Genomic DNA, 22,196 nt, shown 5'->3' with positions numbered 1-22,196 from the left:
CCTAGTAGCAAACTCTAAACACACACAAACATACACACCTAGTAGCAAACTGTACACACACACAAACATATACACCTAGTAGCAAACTCTACACACACAAACATACACACCTAGTAGCAAACTGTACACACACACAAACATACACACCTAGTAGCAAACTCTACACACACAAACATACACACCTAGTAGCAAAACTCTAAACACACACAAACATACACACCTAGTAGCAAAACTCTAAACACACACAAACATATACACCTAGTAGCAAAACTCTAAACACACACACACATACACACCTAGTAGCAAAACTCTAAACACACACAAACATATACACCTAGTAGCAAAACTCTAAACACACACAAACATATACACCTAGTAGCAAAACTCTAAACACACACAAACATATACACCTAGTAGCAAACTCTAAACACACACAAACATATACACCTAGTAGCAAACTCTACACACACAAACATATACACCTAGTAGCAAACTCTAAACACACACACACACGGCGGCAGCGCTCCCATTTGCTCAGTAATTACCATAGAAATCAAATCAAAGGCAATTCCAGATGGTGGAATGTTTCAGTGAGCGTTAACAGGGTTTTGGAAGCACACCAAGTCATCTTTCTCCAGCTACTGTAAACAACTCTTGTTTATGCATCAGGTTTGCCTCTCTGTGTTTGCTCTTATTGGGTTTTAAACCTCTCTGGAGAACAGCCATCACAATGTACGCTGCTGTTATTGATGGGAGGGGGGTTCTCAACCAGAAAATTGTTTGTAAAAAAAGAAACGTGTGAAGTATTGTTCTTTTTGATGCTTCATTCTTGTTATGTGTCGTAGATGGATGTTGGGTTACACTTGAATTACAGAAGACCTCCCCCCCTTCCCTCTCCCTCCCTCCCTCCCTCCCTCCCTCCCTCCTCCCTCCCCCAAGGCCACTATGAATGCTCGTCCACAGAGGATTCTGGACTCAGGCTCTCTGACCCAGTCTGCTCCAGCCAGCCCCACCAGCAAGGGCACACACATCCACCAGGCAGGGTGAGTAGGGAGGGGACACACACACACACACACACACACACACCAAACCCACTTTTTAATCAAATTTGCACTCTCTAACGCATCGATGCTATCCCCACTAGCAAGGATGAGTGGAGCCATCAGACACACACACACACACACACACACACACACACACACACACACACACACACACCAAAACTCACTTTTTTTTCTCTCTAACCCCTCCCCTCCCCACCCCCCCTCCCCTCCTCCAGTGGTTCTCCCCCCATGCCCAGCACCAGCAGCTCCAGCCTGACCAACGAGGTTCCCAAGCCCCCCGCCAGGGAGATGCCCCCCACGCGGCCCCCCTACACCCCCACCCTGGGGGGCCAGGCCCCACACTCACACCAGTTCCCGCGCACGCGCAAGATGTTCGACAAGGGCCCCGAAGTGGTACGTGGGTGAACTGTACCGCCCAATCAAACCATCCTAGCATCACTGCTGTCCCTAGCTCAGAGAGGTGGCTAGCTTCTCGGTGGTCTAGCGGTTCATTCGGAAGACAATTCCGGGTGTCGGCAGTCCAAAGGTCGCAGGTTGGAGACTGACTATGAACTCGGGTGCGATCTCTGTGTCCTCACCGCGGTCCCAAACAATTAACTTTCCTGAGAACAGCCTTACCTTTGTGGTCCTCTGTGGCTCAGTTGGTAGAGCATGGTGTTAACAACGCTAAGGTTGTGGGTTTGATTCCCGCTGGGATCATATATACTGAAAAATGTATGCACTCACTGCAATGTATGTCGCTTTGGATAAAAGCGTCAGCAAAATGGCATATACAGTATATATATATATACAGTATATATATATTTTTATTTTTTTTATTTTAAAAATTGTATTTTTTCCTCTATAGAACTGTACATTCATTGTCTTTCTCCCATTTTGTACATTTATACTGTGTGTGTGTGTGTGTGTGTGTGTGTGTGTGTGTGTGTGTTGTCCAGGCTGCTGAGGATGGAGACGACCCCACGGGTCACCGAGGGTACAGCTGTGCCACCCTGCAGACAGGCCTCTGTGACTGGAGCGCCAAGTACTTCGCCCAGCCTGTTATGAAGGTAGCTCCACTTCTCTCTCTCTTTTCTCTCTATCACTCTCTCTCTTTCTTCCTCCATCTCTTTCCCCTCCACACTCTCTCTCTCTCTCTCTCTCTCTCTCTCTCCCCTCTCTCTCTTCCCATGCCCTCTCTTACTCTTTTTCCCTTGCCGTGTGTGTGTGTGTGTGTGCGTGCACGCGAGTGCACACACACTGATGTCCACACGCACACTCGCAATGGAAGTGCAAACACCTCGAGCCCTCCTCTCCTCTCCTCTCCTCTCCTCTCTTCATCTCTCCTCCCTCTGAAAGAAAAAAGAGAGGAATAAACTGTCAGCTTGTCTTGTTGAGGTCAGCTGAACTACCTTCAGGGGAGAGGGAGGGAGGGAGAGAGAGGGAGAGAGAGAGACACGGAGGGAGGTATGGATAGAGAGAGGGGGGGAGGGAGGGAGGGATGGATAGAGAGAGGGGGGGAGGGAGATTGATAGAGTGATTGATTGGAAGTAAAAGTTCAAGTGTGGGGGGAGTAAAAGAGGTAGAGGTGGGAGTTTGAAGAATAAAGAGGGGGTGATGAGGGAGAGAGAGAAAGAAAGAGAGGGGAGAGAGAGAGATTGATTGGAAGAAAAAGAGTGAAGGGAGATGGAGTGGCGGTGGAGAGTTGGGAAGCGAGAGAGAGAGAAGAGCAGAAAGGGTGATAGATGGGTTAGATGGAGGGGAGAGAGAGAGAGAGGTAAGGGGAAAAGAGAGGAAGAAAGAGGTTTGCAGTGCAGTTGTCCAAATGAGAATGCTGTGTTGGCAAAATTTTGAGTGCTCGTCATAAAACGCCTCTCAACTATAGAGCTGTGTGCTTCACGCTGTGTCTGTTCACAGGTTATCATATCACTGTGTCAGCAGGAGGGGGGGGTGGGGGTGGGTGAAGTGTGTGTGTGTGTGTGCGTGCGTGTGCGTGCGCACAAGCGCGAGTGTTTTTGTATTCATTTTTATTTATTTATATAAAGGTTGTGTGTGTGTGTGTTGTAGACAGGGTCATTGTACAATCAGTGTGTGTGTGGCCCCATATTTCACCCCAGGGTCCTCTAATGTCTGAGAGAACACAGCCCTGAGACACACAGTAATGACTGGCTCTCACCTTGAGACACACACACACACACACACACACACACACACACACACACTCAAACACACTCACACACACACAGTCACTCAAATACACACACACACACACACACACACACACACATACATACACACAGACACACACACAACAGCTGTGGAGCAGGCCTTGTTGTGCATGTTTCAATATTTCAGCGAGATGATCCACAGAGAAAAGCAGCAGAGGACTGTTTAGTATTCAGAGGGCAGCACATGGAGCCTGGTGTGGAGATATACTACAGGCCTACACCATTACACCTTATTACAGTCAAACACTGGAGATACAGTAGAAATAACACACACACACACACACCACCATTACACTCTATTACAGTCAAACACACACACACACACACACACCACCACCACCATTACACTGTATTACAGTCAAACACACACACACACACACACACCACCATTACACTCTATTACAGTCAAACACACACACACACACACACACACCCACCCACCCTCGCGTCCCTCTGAGGTTCCAGTAGAAGGGCACAAGAGGACCCCCCGTTGATGTGAACTAATTAGGCTGAGCTGTGTTCCCTGTCTGCACGGGGCTGAGGGAGGAGAGGAGAGGAGAGGGGGATGAGAGGAGGAGGGAGGCCTCTTTATATAGCTCATTAGACAACTGTATCAGCCTACAGTACAGAGGTAGGAAGAGGGGGATGAGAGGAGGAGAGAAGAGGGGGATGAGAGGAGGAGGAGGGAGGCCTCTTCATTTAGCTCATTAGACTGTACTGTATCGGCCTCCAGAATGGAGGGAGGGAGATGGGGAGGAGAGGAGAGAGGGACCGGGGGATGAGAGGAGGAGGGAGGCCTCTTTATTTAGCTCAACAGACTACTGTATCGGGCTACAGTCCGGCGGGAGGGAAAGGGGGAGGAGAGGAGAGGGGGGAGAGGCAGTCGTCTTAATTTAGCAGGTACTGTACCAGTCTACAGTGTGGAGGAGAGGGGAATAAAAGAGGGATGAGAAGAGGAGAGAAGAGGAGAGAGGCACGGTGGTTCATTAGACTACTGTACCAGCCTACAGAGATGGTCGGGGGGGGTTGAGAGGTGGAAGAGAGAAAGAGTGCGGAGAGGTAGAGGTAGAGAGAGAGAGAGAGGGAGAGAGAGGGTTTAGACTTTAGACTTTAGAGAGAAGGATCTTTATTCAGCTCATTAGTCCCGCTCTCCCTCTGCTCACTCTACAAGGCCACAGACAAGTGTGAGGGAGGGAGGGAGGGAGGGAGGGAGGGAGGGTTGAGAGAGGACAGAGGAGGAGAGAGACCGAGGGACCCTGCCTGAGAGGCAGCCCTCTTCATGTAACACATTAGTCCTCCACTCATCTTGCTCTCTACGATGGCCAGAAGAACAGAGGGAGGAGGGGAGTGTGGGAGGGTGAGAAGGTGTGAGAGAGAGAGAGAGAGAGAGAGAGAGAGAGAGGGTCAACAGGTGGAGGTTGAGAGAGAGGGAAAGACAGTTGGGAGAGGAGAGTTGGGAAGACCACTGATGTAGGAGGTGGATAGGACCTCACTGGTTTCTGACACAATAACACTCACTACCCCTGATTTTCCCCTCTCTCTCTCTCTCTCTCTCTCCCTCTCCCCCCCCCCCCCCCCGCCTCTCTCTCTCTCTCTCTCTCTCTCTCCCCCCCTCTCTCTCTCTCTCTCTAGATCCCGGAGGAGCATGATGTGGAGAGCCAGGTGAGGAAGGAGAGAGAGTGGAGGTTCCTGAGGAACGCCCGGGTCAGGAAGCAGAGCCATCGCATCATACAGAGAGGTGAGACACACACACACGCACACACACACACACACACACACAAACAGAGGTGAGATACACACACGCACACCAGTAGGGGAGTTGTCTAGAGAAACAACTGGACAGTTGTCTAGAGAAACAACTGGACAGTTGTCTAGAGAAATCAAGTGGAAACACCCCACATCCACAGACATCTCTCTTTGTGAGTCACAGAAACACACACACACACACACACACACACACACACACACACACACACACACACATTAAAGATCTCTGGCTTCAGTGCTCTCTCCAACTTCCCCTGTGAAGTCAGAGCTCGCTCAAACAGAATGGCTAACACTCCCCCGTCACTGGCAGCCCCCTACAGTACACACACACACACACACACACACACACACACAGACAGACAGACAGACAGACACAGACAGAGCATGCGTGCACATACACACACACACACACACAAACAAACAGTAACACACGCACACGCACACTCCCAAGTCCATTGACGTCAGAGATTAGGCTCCAGACGCACGTCTCCCCCTCTCTTCACTTCATCATTGCATTCCTCCAATCCTCTAAAGTTAGGAGAGGCAGAGAAGAGAAGGGTTGCCCTCATTCAGTCTACTGCCTCTGGAGGGAGGGAGGGGGAGGGAGGGGGGGAGGGAGAGAGAGGAGTAGCAGCAGCAGAGGAAGAGATGGGGAGAGGAAGGGAGAGAGATGAAGGAGGCAGAAAGATATGGAGAGGAAGGGAGGCAGAGAGAGAGGGGGGGAGAGAGAGAGAGGGTCGGGGGGGGGGAGTGGGAGGGCAGAAAGGGGGAGAACAGGACAGCCAGTCAACAGGAGGGAGAGAGTGAGTGATGAACGGTGAGGAGGAATAGAAGCAATAGGGGGTGAGAGAGAGAAAGAGGTGGGGGGGGAGAGAGAGAGAGAGAGAGAGAGGTGGGGGGGAGAGAGAGAGAGAGAGAGGGAGTGAGAGAAGAGAGGAGAAATTGGGAGTTAGCGTGCTCATCCTTTAAGGCTTTTCAGCGTGATTAGCGAGAAGTTGTGTTTGTCTCTGTCTTCATCTGAGCAGAGGGACGTGAGGCGTTTGCTGAGAGCAGCGTCACGCTTTGAAAGGCTTCTCAGACTCGCTGTTGACTTTCTGGTCGTCGAACGGCCAAGCAAACAACACAGACGGCTAACTTGCGTTAATGAATATGTTTTATTTTTTTTCCGGGCCTTTTGATGTGAAGCCATGCCATCCAAGGTCCTAATCCTTTCAGACAATCCCTGTCTGTGTGGTTCTTTTATTGAGAGAAATTGTGATTTGTTTCGTTTCTTTTTTTTGTTCTTTTCTTTTCTCTTTTTTTTTTTTTAACTTAACTTTCTGCCCCCCCCCCCCCTGTAAGTCTAAGTCCACCTCCGCGAGACATTCTCGAGCGAAGGACACGTTCTCCGCCACATTGAACAAGGGGCCGGTTGTCATGACAACGTCAAGAATGGTGGATTGTCTTGTCAGGCGGCTGTGGAATGATTGAATAGGCCCGGAAGCGCATACTTTAGTATTCTACGTTTTCTTGCACACAATGGATTGGGTTTATATAACGTTGTGAAGTGCTCTGCATTGTAAGGGGGGGGGGGAACTCACCTCCTCCTCTACCTGCAGCAGCCTTGTTGAAGCAACAAGACAGCGTGTGGATTAAAGAGGGCTTGTTTTAGTGAGGTCTACGGTCGTCGTAGGGTTGAGATGGGAATGGATGTTGGTCAGGCTACGTTGTTCTACCACTCTCACACACACAATATAACATCAACGTCGTTCCAACGTCCTTTGACAGGTGGTGTCACTCGGACTGAAGTGTTAAAACACTTGGAGGCATTTTTTGCTAATTGTCAAATGTGGGCAAAGTCAGCCATCTTTATCTTAATATTTCCAATAGATGTGAAGAGAAATAATCCATGACACATTATATACTGTAAAAACAAATAAAAAAAGAATCCTTCCTTCTTCTACCATTGTGACTGCCAATAGCTCCTATCATAGATTTTTTTTTTCCTTATGATGACTGATGCATAGATGATTCACTTACTTAGACAAATGTACTTGTTATAAGTCGCTTTGGATAAAAGCATCTGCTAAATGTAATGTACCATATCTTATGACAGATTCTCTTAATCCATCATGTTGTATTAATTACATATTTGTTATGGTTTTAATGTATTCAATGTATTACGTCTGAGTCATGTAAAGCTGATGTATTTAAACGATATATTGATGATGATGACGATGACGACAGCTCTGGACTGTCTCACTTTGCAGCTTGTCACATGACTAATCCTCTTCCTCCTCTTCCTCTGTAGGCGTGACCCGGTTGGACGACCAGATCTTCATCAACAGGAATCCAGGCGTTCCGTCTGTGGTGAAGTTCCACCCCTTTAACCCCTGCATCGCCGTGGCCGACAAGGACAGCATCTGGTGAGAGACGTCCTCGTCCAGACATAGCAGACTTCTCCTCAGGGCTTTGGAACAAGGTGGCGCCAGGTTGCATTATCAAACGCCAACACGTTTACTCATGTCAAAATCCTCCAAAAAACACAGCTCTAAAACGCTGAATTCACTAAAGAACATCATAACCTTTTCGCTTTGTTAACATAGAGCCCGTCCTTCGATTTCTACCTCCACTGCTGTGGCATTTTAACAGCACTCTCAAAGGGGACGAAGGACGAAAAAAGAAAAAAGCACCTCTTGTTTGTGTTCAATTGAAAGCCTCCTAGAACCGTTGTGTGTTTCCACAGCTTCTGGGACTGGGAGAAGGGGGAGAGGTTGGACTACTTCTACAACGGCAACCCTCGATACACACGCATCACGGCTATGGAGTACCTGAACGGACATGACTGTTCTCTGCTGCTCACTGCAACAGGTCAGACACACACACACACACACACACACACACACACACACACACACACACACACTTGAGCTGTTTGCGTTGAATCCTAACGAGACTCATTTTGTAGCAACAAAGTTTTCTTCCTCCCAGTCCGTGACGTTTTAATAAGCCTGAAATTCTTTGAGCATTACGCTCATCCCCAGACAGAGAACACACACACACACACACACACACACACACACACACACACACACACATACACACTCTTGAGTTGATTGCTATGAATCATAACCAGATTAATTTTGCAGCAACAAACTAATGCGCACAAAGTTTCCTTCCTCCCAGTCTGAGACGTTTTAATAAGCCTTAAAAACGTTACACATAACGCTCATCACCAGACAGAGAACGCACACACAAACATACTTGCACACACACACACACAAACACACACACAGTGTCACACACACAGTGTCACACACACACACACACACACGGTCACACACTTAAACTGCTTGCTTTAAATCATAACCAGCCTAATTTTGCGCACAAAGTTTTTTTTCTCCCAGTCTGACATTTTAATAAGCCTAAAATACTTTATTATGCTCATCCCCAGACAAATTACACACACATACTTGCACACACAGATACACACACACACACACACACACACACACACACACACACACACACACACAAACACAAACACACACTCACACTTGTGTATTCATCATCATTCATCATACAACAATGCAATTACCCTCTATGACTCTCTCCATCTCCTTAACACAGAGGAACACACACACACACACACACACACACACACACACACACACACACACACACACACAGAACACAGAACACAAGGGCAGAAACACACCGTCTCAAGCAGTCTCAAGCATGTCTGTGAAAACAAATTAAGTCGGCCCTGTATGGAAATGCCAGATACCTGTCTGTCTGCCCTTTGTGTACCTAGTGGTCACAGAACATATCAGAGGACGCTCACAGACCGCGTTCTTCTGCGTGTGCACCACAACAACATCATGCATTCATTACTCTGTCCTCGTGTTGTGTTATATTAGAGCGACAGCCTTGTCTGAAGACGTCCAATATAGACTTCCTGTCTCTCCTGGCCCTGAGGTAGTCACTGGTCTGATTGGATCTGTCGTGTGTCTCCCCCCCCCCCCCCCCCCCCTTCACCCTCCATATCTGTCTCTCTGTGCCTCTGTGGCCCCACCCTCTCTCTCTCTCTCTCTCTCTCTCTCTCTCTCTCTTTGTGTCTCTGTCTCTCCCCCCTCTCGACCACCCACCCCTCTCTGTCTCTCTCTCTCTCCCTCCCTCTCTCTCTCTCCCTCCCTCTCTCTGTCTCTGCCCCCTCTCTCTCTTTCTTACTCTCTCTCCATCTCTCTCTCTCTCTCTCTCTCTGTCACTCTATCTCCCTTCCCCGTCTCTCCTGTGTTCCCCAATCCCCCCCCCCCCCTCCAATCTCATCCTCTCTCTAGATGACGGAGCGTTGCGTGTCTGGAAGAACTTTGCGGACCAGAGGAACCCAGAGATGGTGACGGCATGGCAGGGTCTGTCAGACATGCTGCCCACGACGAGAGGTCAGCCCTCAGCCAGCACCCACAGTAAAGACAAAACTCTATTCTACCCCGTATATACCCCCCCCCTCCTTCCCCAACATACCACCCTGTCACCCCCGCTCGAACCCACAACGAGAGGTCAGCCCTCAGCCAGCCCCCACAGTAAACACTACATTCTATTATACACCCATGTTACCCCCTCAGACTCCCTACCACCCCACCCACCCTCAGTCCACTGCCAGGTACCCCCTGACCTACCACCCTACCATCCCCACCCTGACCTACCAACCTACCATCCCCACCCTGACCTACCACCCTACCATCCCCACCCTGACCTACCAACCTACCATCCTCACCCTGACCTACCACCCGTCTGCATCCCCCAATCAACAACGACCACTCGAGCCCCCCCCCCCCCCCCCGCCTCCACCTCAACATTCAGACTCCTATTCCCAGCCCCCTCCTACCCCCCTATTTCCACCCCTCCTCCCTCTTCATCAACCGTTTGACCTTTGACCTTCGACCTCCTTGCATATTTCCACTTTCACCTTTCATACCTCCTGTGACCTCTCCTCCACGTTTCTCTGATGTTTGGCGAGGAGATTCTCTCTCTCTCTCTCCTGACATCAGAGAAACTACATCTTCTGGGCCCAGCTTGCTGTACAGGTGGCAGGCTAGTTTATACAGCACATCAAACTCCCATGCATTCATGCTTTTAATCTCATTTATTCACCGAATGTGGAACCAAGAATGTCAGCGCTGCTCAGGGGGACCTGGAGAGAGGTGACACACTTTACTACCAACCCTGGGAGCCGTGACACACACACACACACACACACACACACGCTCCGCAGGCACACCACACACACACACACACACACACAGCCTAGTTTCTCAGCCTTCCAGAGAGTTCAAGTTTTCTACTATTGTAGTTAACCTGGAAACGTCAGTCATGATGTCACTGGCATACTGCACACTTCCCTCACATTCTTTCATGTCTTTAAATCATATTTATTTTATTATCGGGGACCATTCCTCATTCCAGTCCGTTACAATGAGACCTTCCTCTGATTTCAACCTCCGCCAGCCTCCCCTGGAACACATGTACATGTTATGTACTGTTGGACCCGGTTCATTAGATTCCAGACATTATCTGAGCTGTGATGTGTGTGTGTGTGGCAGGACAGGCTAGGAAGTTAGCAAAGTCAGCAATGACAGCCCTGTATACAACTTAGCATAGTTAGCAATGACACAACCGTGTGACAATAACAGTGCATCAAATCCATAGGATAGAATTATTAGCTAGAACGCTAGCTAGCAGAATGTTAACAATGACAACCCTGTATAAAACCCATAGGATAGAATGAGACATTCAGATTTGGGCTAATTGCGAGCTATGACAGTCTAGCTGGCTGGCTGGCTGGCTGGCTGGCTGACTGACTGACTGACTGACTGACTGGTTCTGGAATGCAGTGTGTGGACCAACGACTGTGTGTGTATCTGTGGTAACAAAGTGTGTGTCCATCGTAACAAAGTGTGTAACCAAGATTGTCAGGGAGCACCTGCAGAGATGTGACACAGTTAGCTATCATCACACACACACACACACACACACACACACACACTCACACACACACATACACACGGCCTAGTTTCTCAGCCTTTCAGAGAGTTCCTGCAGTCTTCTACTGCTGTAGTTAACCTGGAAAACGTCAGTCATGATGCCACTGGGTTACTATATATAGTGTACATACACCAGGGGAGGCTGGTGGAGGTAGAAATCGGAGGACGGCCTCTACCTCTTCCTCCACCAGCCTCTTCTGGAACTTATTATACAGAATGCACTGGGGAGATGGAAGAGGGGAGGGAGGGAGGGAGGGAGGGAGTGAATGATGGAGGGAGAAAGGGAAAAGGGAGGAAGAGGTTGAGGAAAAAAATAGAGATGACCTTCTGTTCAGGCATATGTTGTGGAAGGTAGCACTGCTCAAAATGAACAGACCAGAAACACACACACACACACACACACACACACACACACACACACATCCGTAACACCATCCTTCCCTCTCCCCACCTGCCATTCAGTAACAAGCCTCTATTAGATGCTACCCCTCCCCATTCCGCCTGGTTCCAAACCTGTAAACGTCTGTGCTTGATGTTACTTTGCTCTTTCTGAGATTGTTTTTTTGTTTGTTTTGCGTTCTGTTCTGTTCTGTTCTGTTCTGTTCTGACCCCCTGGAGAGAGATGAGACAAGACAGCCATTTGTCCCACAGCGTGATAATTCTATTGTTGCTAATGAGCTGTCATTACGGTATATGATTTCCGCCGTATACAGTTGCTGTGTTTCAGTAGCCGCGCTCACACACACACACACACACACACACCACGTGACGACATGTTCACACACACACACACACACACACACACACCACGTGACGACATGCTCTCACACACACACACACACAGCGATGCACACACCACACAACTCTCCCTCCCTCCCTCCCCCCCTCCCTCCCTCCCTCCCTGGGGTACGTGTAGCTTTCTCTGCCCTGCAGGCTTTTAGATGAGAGAGAGTTTAAACTACAGAAAATGCTGTCTAGGGCCTGTTTCCAATGCACACACACACACACACACACACACACACACACACACACACACACACAGTTTATAATAGCACACCGCATAGCTCAGAAGAATATCTCACTTTTATGCTTTGATCCCAAAGTATCAACGGTATTAATTTGGAAGACATCCTGCTGGGAAAATGGCAGCCTACTTCTTTCTCTGCTCTCTCTCTACGTGTGCGCGCGTGTGTGTTGTGTGTGTGTGTGCGTGTGTTAGCGTGCTCATGCTAGTCTGCGTGTGTGTGTCTGCCTTGCTAACGGTGTGATGTGCTCTGGCTGACGTGCTTCTGACCTGCCTCCCCCCCCCCCCCGCCCCGGCTGTCCCCCCCCCTCTCCCCTTTCCTCCCCCATCTGCTCCCCCCCTCTCCCCCTTCCTCCCCCCTCCCTCCACCGCAGGTCTGGCCAGGAGAGTGTCCATCTATCTTGACAGGAGTAAGCAGGGAGGTGAGTGCTTCCATCTTCCTCCTCTCTTCCTCTCATCCCTCTCTCCGAGTCTGTGTGCAGCACTTAAACCCTTGCCGTCCCCCCTCCTCCTCCCCTCTTTTAATACCCACCCACCTACCCCTCCATCCATCCATCCCTCCCTCCATTCATCCCTGCATCCAGCAATGCTCCATCCCTCCCCTGGCCTTCGCCCCAAGGCCCCTCTTCCCCAGTGACTCTCCCTCCATCCCAATGAAAAGGATGTCCTGTGGTCATTATTTTGCTCCCATTTTCCATCAGGGTTCAAATTAAAGGGGCACCCCGAAACACACCTACAGTAGGTGTTTGATATGCTCCTCCAAAAGTGTTGGAGAATATTAGGGCTTCCTCCAGAGTCAGTGTTTTAAATGGAATCAAGCAGCTAATGTGAAGTGTTACTGGTACAAGTTTTCCCACCACCTACGGCGGCCCGGAGAGTAAAACACCATGATTAGTTTTCCCCCCTCTCTCTCTCTCTCTCTGGCCGCCACCCCCCCCCTCTCTCTCTCTCTCTCTCTGGCCACCCCCCCCCTCTCTCTCTCTCTCTCTGGCCACCCCCCCCCCCCCTCTCTCTCTCTCTCTCTCTGGCCACCCCCCCTCTCTCTCTCTCTCTCTCTCTCTCTCTCTCTCTCTCTGGCCACCCCCCCCCCCCTCTCTCTCTCTCTCTCTGGCCACCCCCCCCCCCCCCCTCTCTCTCTCTTTCGGATACAAAGAGACGGAGGCGAGAGAGAGTTTGAGAGAGAAAAGACAATGTTAGAGAGATTGAGTGAGAGAGGGAGAGAACTAGGAAAAGAGAGAAAGTGAGAGAGAGAGAGAGAATTCTGAACACTGTTTATTGTGTGTACTTGAGTATGTACGTCTGTACTTGAGTGTGTGTGTGTGTGTGTGTGTGTGTCTACTTGAGTATGTGCGTGTGTGTATGTGGTGTGTACTTGATTATGTGCTTGTGTGTGTATGCAGTGTTTGTGGTGTGTACTTGATTATGTGTGTGTGTGTGTGCGTGTGCGTGTGCGTGTGCGTGTGCGTGTGCACGCCCGTCTGTGCAGATGGAAAGCAGACCTAATTAAGTTCTGATGCAGATGTCGTTTATTACGTCTCGCCACTTTTTTTTTTCTTCCTCTCCTCTCTTCTACGCTCCCCCTCTCCTCTCTTCTACGCTCCCCCTCTCCTCTCTTCTACGCTCCCCCTCTCCTCTCTTCTACGCTCCCCCTCTCCTCTCTTCTACGCTCCCCCTCTCCTCTCTTCTACGCTCCCCCTCTCCTCTCTTCTACGCTCCCCCTCTCCTCTCTGTTCCTTTCTGCTGGAGCTGGAGACCTGCGGTGTGAGAGAGAGAGAGAGAGAGAGAGACTCAGTGTTTATTTATTATTATTATTATTCTAATATTTTCGTGGCGTTTACTTGACCAGACTGGTGAGGTTGTGAAAGTAGGGCAGGCCTGGCCCGGTTGGCATCGCTGATTGGCAACGCACGCAGACGCCGAGAAAGTGTGTCCTGCCCCACATACTGTCGTGTGTGTGTGTGTGTGTGTGTGTGTGTGTGTGTGTGTGTGACTTGTGGCTTGTTAAAAGGAGCTCTGGGAGATGTGGGTGGGACATAATCACAGGAGAGGGAGAGAGAGAGGATAAGGAGAGAGAGAGAGAGAGAGAGAGAGAAGGGGGAATGAGAGAGATAAAAAGATTCAGATGAAAAGAGATTGAGTTAGCATGTGCGTGTGAGAGAGAGAGAGAGAAACAGAACCTGAATCCCAAATCAACCTCTAGCCGAGGGGGGTGAGGCTACCAGTTGATTTAGGATTCAGACAGAGACGGACACGCACGCACGCACGCACGCAGACAGACAGGCAGACAGGCAGACAGACTAACTGAGAGAGACATATCACCCAAAAGCTTACAGGATGAAGGGAAGAAAAGAGAGGGAGGTAGAGGAGGGAGATAGAGGGGGAAGAATTGAGGAGACGCAGTCTCTAATGAACTGCTGTGTGTGTGTGTGTGTGAGACAGAGAGAGAGCTAGTCAATCACCATAATGGTGTAGAATGAAAATGCAGAGGAGATGCTATTCTCTAGAGAGAGAGAGAGGGATGAATATAGAGATGGAGGGAGGGTTAGAGAGACAGATAAAAAGAGAAACAGAAGAAAGAAAAAGAATTGGATAGAGAGAGTGAAGGAGAACAAGAGGGGGGGGGGGGGTGAGGGGGGACAGAGGAAAGAGAATGAGAGAGAGAGAGAGAGAGGGGGGATTAGAGAAGATAAACCCATCAAAATGAGCACTGGGATTGACGATCACTCACACCGCTGGAGACCCTACCCTTCCCCAGCTATGCTAACACTTTAGCGATAGCCTCATTAGAGCTAGCTTCACCCCATAGCTCCCCACACTGGAGAGGCTAACATAAGGGAATACCCCGTGCTACGCCACGCTAACGTAATCATTAGCGCCTTTGTAGTGGTTATTAGGGAGAAGAATAGGTCCCCAGTTAGAGGGTGGGGAGAGGGAGGGAGGGAGGGGAGGGAGGGAGGGAGGGAGGGAGGAGAGAGAAACACAGGGTTAGTGTGTATGGAGGCAGTATTCCCTTGTTTATATAGGAGCGCTGATAACCATGAATAATGGATCGGAGCTTGGAGAAGAGCTTTACCACTGGGTGTTCAAAGGTGCTGATACATTTTATTAGTTGTGTGTAGAGTGTGTGTAGTGTGTGTGTGTGTATGTGTGTGCGCGCGTAAGTGTGTGTGTGAGCGTCTGTGTGTGTGCGTACATCCGTGCGTTTGTTTGCGTGTTGCGTTTTTGTGTGTGTGTGTGTGTGTGAATGCGTGCGTCCGTGTGTATGATCATCCACTCCCATATGTAGGCTTGCAGCACCCACATGAGAAACCAGCTAGTGCCGAGGCAGCAGTCTTCCTCCCTCCCTCCCTCCCTCCCTCCCTCCTGATCTCTCCATTCTACATACATCATGTCACTATTGATTTTTTGTGTCGGCTCCTAAGACCCAGTGGCTCAGTGGAAGCAGCCATAGGGTGTGTGTGTGTGTGTGTGAAGGGGGGTTCGGGGTGTGTGTGTGTGGGGGGGGGGGGGGTTCGGGGTGTGTGTGTGTGTGTGTCTCTCTCTACTGGTGGGAAGTTGATGGGTAGCAGTAGTTCTCCTCATGCCGGGTCGGGCTGAAGGCTCAGGAAAATGACCTGTGTGTTTGTGGGCGGGTGGGCGGGCGGGTGTATCAGTGCTGTTTGTGTGTGTGTGTGTGTGTGTGACCCTGGTGTGACCCAGCTTTTCAGATTTCTCTCTTTTTCTCTGGCTGAGAAACCTGTTGTGATTGCAGTCAGGGAGGTTTGGATGAGATGACCCAGCCAGATGGAGAGAGAGAAGGGAGAGAGGGGGGGTGGATGGGTGGGTGGGTGGTTGTGTGTGTGTGTGTGTCTCTCTCTACTGGTGGGAAGTTGATGGGTAGCAGTAGTTCTCCTGATGCCGGGTCGGGCTGAAGGCTCAGGGAAATGACCTGTGTGTGTGTGTTTGTGTGTGTACGTGTGCGAGACCCTGGTGTGATCCAGCTTTTCAGATTTCTGTCTTTTTCTCTGGCTGAGAAACCTGTTGTGATTGGAGTCAGGGAGGTTTGGACGAGACGACCCAGCCAGATGGAGAGAGAGAAGGGAGGCAGGATAAAGAGAGGTGTACCAGAGTGATTGAACATAAGAGAGAGGGAGGGATGGAGTGAGTGGAGGAATAGAACATAGAGGAGAGGGAGTGATTTGAGGGGAGGCAAGGAGGTGGAGTGATTGAGAGCAAAGCAGGCGATGGAGAAGACTGAGTGAAGGGAGGGAAAAGAGAGATTTAGAAAAGAGGAATTGGGGAAAAAAGGAGAGAGACATAGAGGGGGGGCAGGTTATTTGCCCTCCTGTTAGTGGTGTTGACCCTTCAGTTGGGTTAGCTTTTGGTGTGTGTGTGTGTGTGTGTGTGTGTGTGTGTGTGTGTGTGTGTGTGTGTGTGTGTGTGTGTGTGTGTGTGTGTGTGTGTGTGTGTGTGTGTGTGTGTGTGTGTGTGTGTGTGTGTGTGTGTGTGTGTGTGTGTGTGTGTGTGTGTGTGTGTGTGTGTGTGTGTGTGTGTGTGTGTGTGGTCGTTTTCAGCCCTCCCTTCATATCACCCAGAGAATTCTCTCTAGTTCAGAGCTCCGGACTTCAAAGGGAATGTCTCTTTTCCTCCCTCACTCCCTGAATGGCGCCAACAGCGAGTGTGTGTGTGTGTGTCAGCTCGGTAGGTGGCTGAGTACAGTCTGTGTGTAGTATTCCCCCCACACGTCTGCATGTGTCTGCTGTGATGCACAACGAGGGACACAGACACACAAGGGAAGCAGAGAGACACACACACACACACACACACACAGAGACGTACGAGAGAAGCAGACACACACACACACTCCCTTAGTTTTATACACACAGACACACTCACAGACGCACAAGAGAAGCACAGACACACACACACGAAAAGTCACACTTGGGCCTTTGAAGTCTCTCTATGAAGGTTTGAGCTGGTCTGAACAAAGGAGAGGGGTTGATGAGGAAGAGGAGGAGGAGGAAGATGAGAGAGTTGTGATAGTGACGAGGGGGTGGAGGAGAAAAGTGATGATGATGATGATGATGATTAGAGTAGGAGGGGAAGGGTAATGAAGGACAAGAAGAAGAGGAGGAGGAGGAGAAGGAGGGTAAAGACAATGATCTTCATGTTGAGGAGGAGGAAGACAGTACTAATGATGTGCCATCAGTCCTGTACATCAGTCCATCATTCTCCTCCTGTTCACTCAACAGATCTGAACATGGTCAATGGAATCATGAAGTCCTTTGAAGATCACCAGTACCAGAGGAGGCTGTTGAAGTTAGACATCGGAGGACAGGCTTATTGTAATGCATGGACACCTCCCTCTCTCTCTCCCTGCCTCCCTCTCCTTGTTTCCCCCTCTCCCCGTCTCCTTCTCCCTCTCCCTCCCTCCCTCTCCCTCTCCCTCCCTCTCCCTCCCTCCCTCTCCTTGCCTCCCTCTACCTCCCTCCCTCTCCCTGTCTCTCTCTCCCTCCCTGTCTCTTTCTCCCTCCCTGTCTCTCCTTGCCTCCCACTCCCTCCCTGCCTCTCTCCCTCCTTCCCTCTCCCTGCCTCCCTCTCCATCTCCTTGCCTCCCTCTCCATCTCCCTCCCTCCCTCCCTCCCTCCCTCCCTCCCTCTCCCAGCCAAGGCTAGGCTGTGCCCTGGGCCCCAGCCAGGTGTCACAGGCCTGCATATCAAGTACGCTTGAGACGGCGTTACAGGCTCAGTATATGGAGAGGTGCTCTGAGCTCTGCTCTGGTCAAAAGAGGGTTGTGTGTGTGTGTGTGTGGGTGGGAGGGAGGGAACTCGGGTGGGTGGGAGGGAACTCTCGTGGGGTATCAGAGACACACACCTGCATGTCAAAGAGACTTCCCCAGGTGTAAAAACAGGATGAGAGTACTGATCAGATCAGAGTGTTTATACAAGTGTAAACAAGTGTGTTTAGTTATGCTGGTGTGGGTCTCCAGAATGTTCTCATAGCTAAGGCAGACATCCCAACGGTACGTTAGTTCATGTACCGTACAGTCCAAGCCAAGTGTGTGTGTGTGTGTGTGCGTGTGAGAGTGAGAGAGAGTGTGAGTGTGAGTGTGTGTGAGAGTGTGAGTGACCTGGTGTGTGTGTCTGACAGTGTGTCACCGTACGCACGCATGTGTGTGTGTGTGTGTGTGTGTGTGACCGTGTGTGACCGTGTGTATGTAGCCTGTGTGAGTCATAGTATTGGAAGCCCAACCCCTGGCTACCCAAGGATCTCTGTGTCACACAGCTCTTTCATTTGACCCTCAGCAGACCACAGAGGGGATATTTCCTGAGAGCAGGAGGCACCAAATGCCCCGGGAGGGATGAAGGAAATATCCCCGGGGTGTGGGTGTGTGTGTGTGTGTGTGTGTGGGGGGGGGGGGGGTGAGTGGGTGTGGGGGTGTATCAGTGCTAACTCCTCTGCCCTCCTCAGGTGCAGGCATGGTGGTGGACTGGGAGCAGGAGACAGGGCTGTTGATGACATCAGGTGACGTCAGGGTCATCAGGATCTGGGACACGGAGAGGGAGATGAAGGTCCAGGTAGGACACACACACACGGTCACGTACATACACACACACACACACACACACCGGTCACATACACACACACACACATACAAGGTCACACGCGTTCACACACAAACACACACACAATCTGTTCATTGTTGATGTATGTAGCTGGCCTGGTCCTGCCTGTGGCTGTATTGACAGCAGGGTACAGGCCACATGCTACATCAGTCACCAGGCAGCATGATCGATGGTGTTAGTTACACACTAAATGTTTAATGTCCAGACTACTGCTACGCGACGTCTTTGCAATGGTAATTTTCTCTCTTGCTTCGATTAATTTGTGTGTCTGTGTGTGTGTCTGTGTGTGTCTGTGTCTGTGTCTGTGTGTGTGTGTGTGCGTGTGTGTGTGTCTACCCGTCCATCCATCCATCAGGACATCCCTACGGGAGCGGACAGCTGTGTGACCAGTTTATCATGTGACTCCCAGCGGTCTCTCATCGCGGCGGGGCTCGGCGACGGATCTGTACGCATCTACGACAGGCGGATGGGCCCCAACGACTGGTCAGTCTCACACACACACACACACACACACACCACGGACACACACATACACTGAAAACGCACGCACACACACCAAGGACACACACCGAAAACACACACACACCCAACACACGCACGCACGCACAAAATCACATTATGGTTGGTTACAGTTCCACTGTTATGCTCCACTCAAAATGTCACGGTCCCCAAACCTTTTAACAACATTAGCCGTCACCTTTACACTTAATTGCATTTGTGTGACATTATCTTTCTCTGAAAAGGTTAAAATAATTCATTCAAATCTATGTAATCAGGTTGAATTCATCCTCCTTATCATAATCAGAGACACAGATGCAGAACGGCCTCATTCTAACTATCTCTGTCCATCTCCTCTGTGTGATGTATGTTTGCTACTCTAGTGGACATTTGTACAACCCACCTGTATTGTCACCTGTGGCACGACAAGCTCTCCTGGTGTGTTTCCTGTAAACATGTGTGTGTTTGTGCATTGGCAAATGTTTCCCCCATTCAACCAAACATTATTTCAGCCAGTGTTTCTGTGTGTGTGTGTGTGTTTCTGTGTGTGTTTCTGTGTGTGTGTGTGTGTGTGTGTGTGTGTGTGTGTGTGTGTGTGTGTGTGTGTGTGTGTGTGTGTGTTTCTGTGTGCGTGTGGGTGTGTGTGTGGGTGTGTGTGTGGGTGTGGGTGTGGGTGTGTGTGTGGGGGTGTGTGTGTGTGTGTGTGTGTGTGTGTGTGTGTGTGTGTGTGTGTGTGCTCAGCCTTTGTATTTAGGAGAGAGGAAGAGCACAAGGGACAGCACTAATTCACCCGCCCCCCACTCCCCTCCATTAAGCTGTAAAGTGCTTCATGAATCTTTAACTCATGTTAATTGAGGATGTTCCCCTCAGGCGCTGGGGGCCCGGGGCGGGGAGGGGGAGGGGGCGGGGGTATGGGGGGGGGGGGGGGGGGGGGTGCTGTCCCTTGTGCGCTTCTTCTCTCCTAAATACAAGGGATGAGCACACACACACACACACACTTAAACACTGGAACACTTATAATCGTGTGTGCATGAGTGTTACAGTGCGTGGGTGTGTGTGTGTGAGAAACTAAGTCGAATACGTCGGGGGCTACAGCTGTTTTCCTCCTTACGTTCACTATGCCTCAGTGTCTTCAGGATGTTGTTACCATGACAATCCATCCCCTGTCCGCTGTCTCCCAGCACAGCCCTTTCCCTATGTGCTTAGGGTGACACCCAGTGGCCACATACATGTACTACCGCCTAAACAACTGCTGGAACCCTCAACACCTGTTAGTCTTACAATGTCTACAGCAGGGGAGGCTGGTGGAGGTAGAAATCAGAGGACGGGCTCATTGAGCCAGTCCTCTGATTTCTACCTCCACCAGCCTCCCCTGGTGGTGTGGAACATGTCAGCTAGTCAGTCTGTTCACTTGTCACCTCTCCACCTGTGATGAAAGGTGTTACTCTGCTTTAATAAGCTCATGTCTGTCCTCCCCAGTCGTGTGATGACGTACCGGGAGCACGGGGCCTGGGTGGTCAAAGCCCACCTGCAGAAGAAGACAGAAGGACACATCATCAGTGTCAGGTACTCCTCTTTGTCTCTCTCTCTCTCTCTCTCTCTCTCTCTCTCTCTGTCTGTCTGTGTGTCAGTCTGTCTCTCTCTCTCTCTGTCTGTCCCTCTATCACTCTCTCTCATGTTCTCTTTACATCTCTGTCTCTTTTTCTCTCTCTTTCTTTCCAGCTCTCTCTCTCTCTCTCCCTCTCCCTCTCCCTTTCCCTGGTCCCACATGTTGTAAAGATATAATCAGATCATAAGTCTTTAACGGTGTTTCACTCCTCGCTCTCTCTCTCTCTCCCTCTCTCTCTCTCTCTCTCTCTCTCTCTCTCCCTCTCCCCCAGTGTGAATGGAGATGTGCGTTTCTTCGAGCTGCGTTCGCCAGACTCTGTGAACGTGCTGCAGACGGTGAAGGGGTTAACAGCTCTGGACATCCACCCCCAAGCCAACCTGTTCGCCTGGTCAGTTCACACTCCACACACCAGGAAGATGCTGCTTGTTTATAGATGACCGTCCTGTTCCAGGGGAGGCTGGTGGAGGTAGAAATCGGAAGACGGGCTCATTGTCACGCATGGAACGGAATGGTCCTCCGAATTTCTGCCTCCACCAGCCTCCCCTGTTCTGTTCCACTAGCCACACTAGAATACTACTCAGATAGCTGATTTTATAAATGATATACAATCGTTTTTCTTGAACTGTTTTTGCTTGTTTTTGGGTCTAAAGTCTCTACGTGGGGTTAAGTTTGAGAGGAGAAACCAGCCTTTTTCAAGATGTCGGCCATGTTTAACAGTCTCTCTCTCTCTCTCCTTTATTCTCTCCCTCCCTCTCGTCCTCCCTCCCTCCCTCCAGTGGGTCTATGAACCAGTTCATTGCGGTGTACAACGCCAACGGTGATGTCATCAGCAACATTAAATACTACGACGGTTTCATGGGTCAGAGGATCGGGGCCATCAGCTGTCTGGCCTTCCATCCCTACTGGGTAAGAATATACTCTGAGTTAGAATATATATTAACTGTACACTGGGTACCTACTGTTAGAATACATATGAACTATATACTAGGTATCTACTGGTTCATTAAAGGACAGTTCTAATATATATGAACTATGGACTGGGTAACGCTCACATTAACTGATGAGTCATGGAATTGTCCCCCACGATGAATTCGGGGAGTGGACAGTGGATCGGTGTCCGTCCGTTTGTATGTGTCGATGTCTCAGACGCCACAGGGACAATTTTGACGAAACCTGGGTGAAGGATGCGACCTGCCGTAGAGATCTCGCATTTCTACAAGTACACTGATTGGCCCAAGGGGGGGCGCTGCTGTCCATTATTCGTGGGGGACAACATGTTGACTGTAGACTTGTTAGGGTGTAGTATGATTAGAATATGGATTTTAAGTGTGCCTCGATCACATTAAAGCTTTAGCACCTAACTATAGTTTGTGGTTTCTCATTATGAATGGGTTATTTA

At 50.0% G+C, this 22,196-nt stretch overlaps 1 protein-coding gene across 1 annotated transcript in view; it reads left to right on the top strand.

The window, feature by feature from the left end:
- rptor (regulatory associated protein of MTOR, complex 1) overlaps positions 1 to 22,196 on the top strand; it is a 107,737-nt gene that overhangs the window by 81,836 nt on the left and 3,705 nt on the right. Inside the window, exons 23-35 of the mRNA XM_083693556.1 lie at positions 940 to 1,043; positions 1,280 to 1,457; positions 2,003 to 2,113; positions 4,904 to 5,009; positions 7,329 to 7,443; positions 7,764 to 7,888; positions 9,358 to 9,483; positions 12,460 to 12,507; positions 18,536 to 18,642; positions 19,046 to 19,173; positions 20,668 to 20,754; positions 21,069 to 21,185; positions 21,574 to 21,703. Of these exons, the coding sequence (XP_083549682.1) occupies positions 940 to 1,043; positions 1,280 to 1,457; positions 2,003 to 2,113; positions 4,904 to 5,009; positions 7,329 to 7,443; positions 7,764 to 7,888; positions 9,358 to 9,483; positions 12,460 to 12,507; positions 18,536 to 18,642; positions 19,046 to 19,173; positions 20,668 to 20,754; positions 21,069 to 21,185; positions 21,574 to 21,703 (1,482 nt within the window). The remainder of the gene's footprint in view (positions 1 to 939; positions 1,044 to 1,279; positions 1,458 to 2,002; positions 2,114 to 4,903; positions 5,010 to 7,328; positions 7,444 to 7,763; positions 7,889 to 9,357; positions 9,484 to 12,459; positions 12,508 to 18,535; positions 18,643 to 19,045; positions 19,174 to 20,667; positions 20,755 to 21,068; positions 21,186 to 21,573; positions 21,704 to 22,196) is intronic.

Source organism: Argentina silus (assembly GCF_951799395.1).
Source record: "Argentina silus genome assembly, chromosome: 22".
Lineage (NCBI taxonomy): Eukaryota > Metazoa > Chordata > Actinopteri > Argentiniformes > Argentinidae > Argentina > Argentina silus.
The sequence above is the reverse complement of the archived record's forward strand: the minus strand, read 5'-3'. Positions and strand labels throughout refer to the sequence as shown.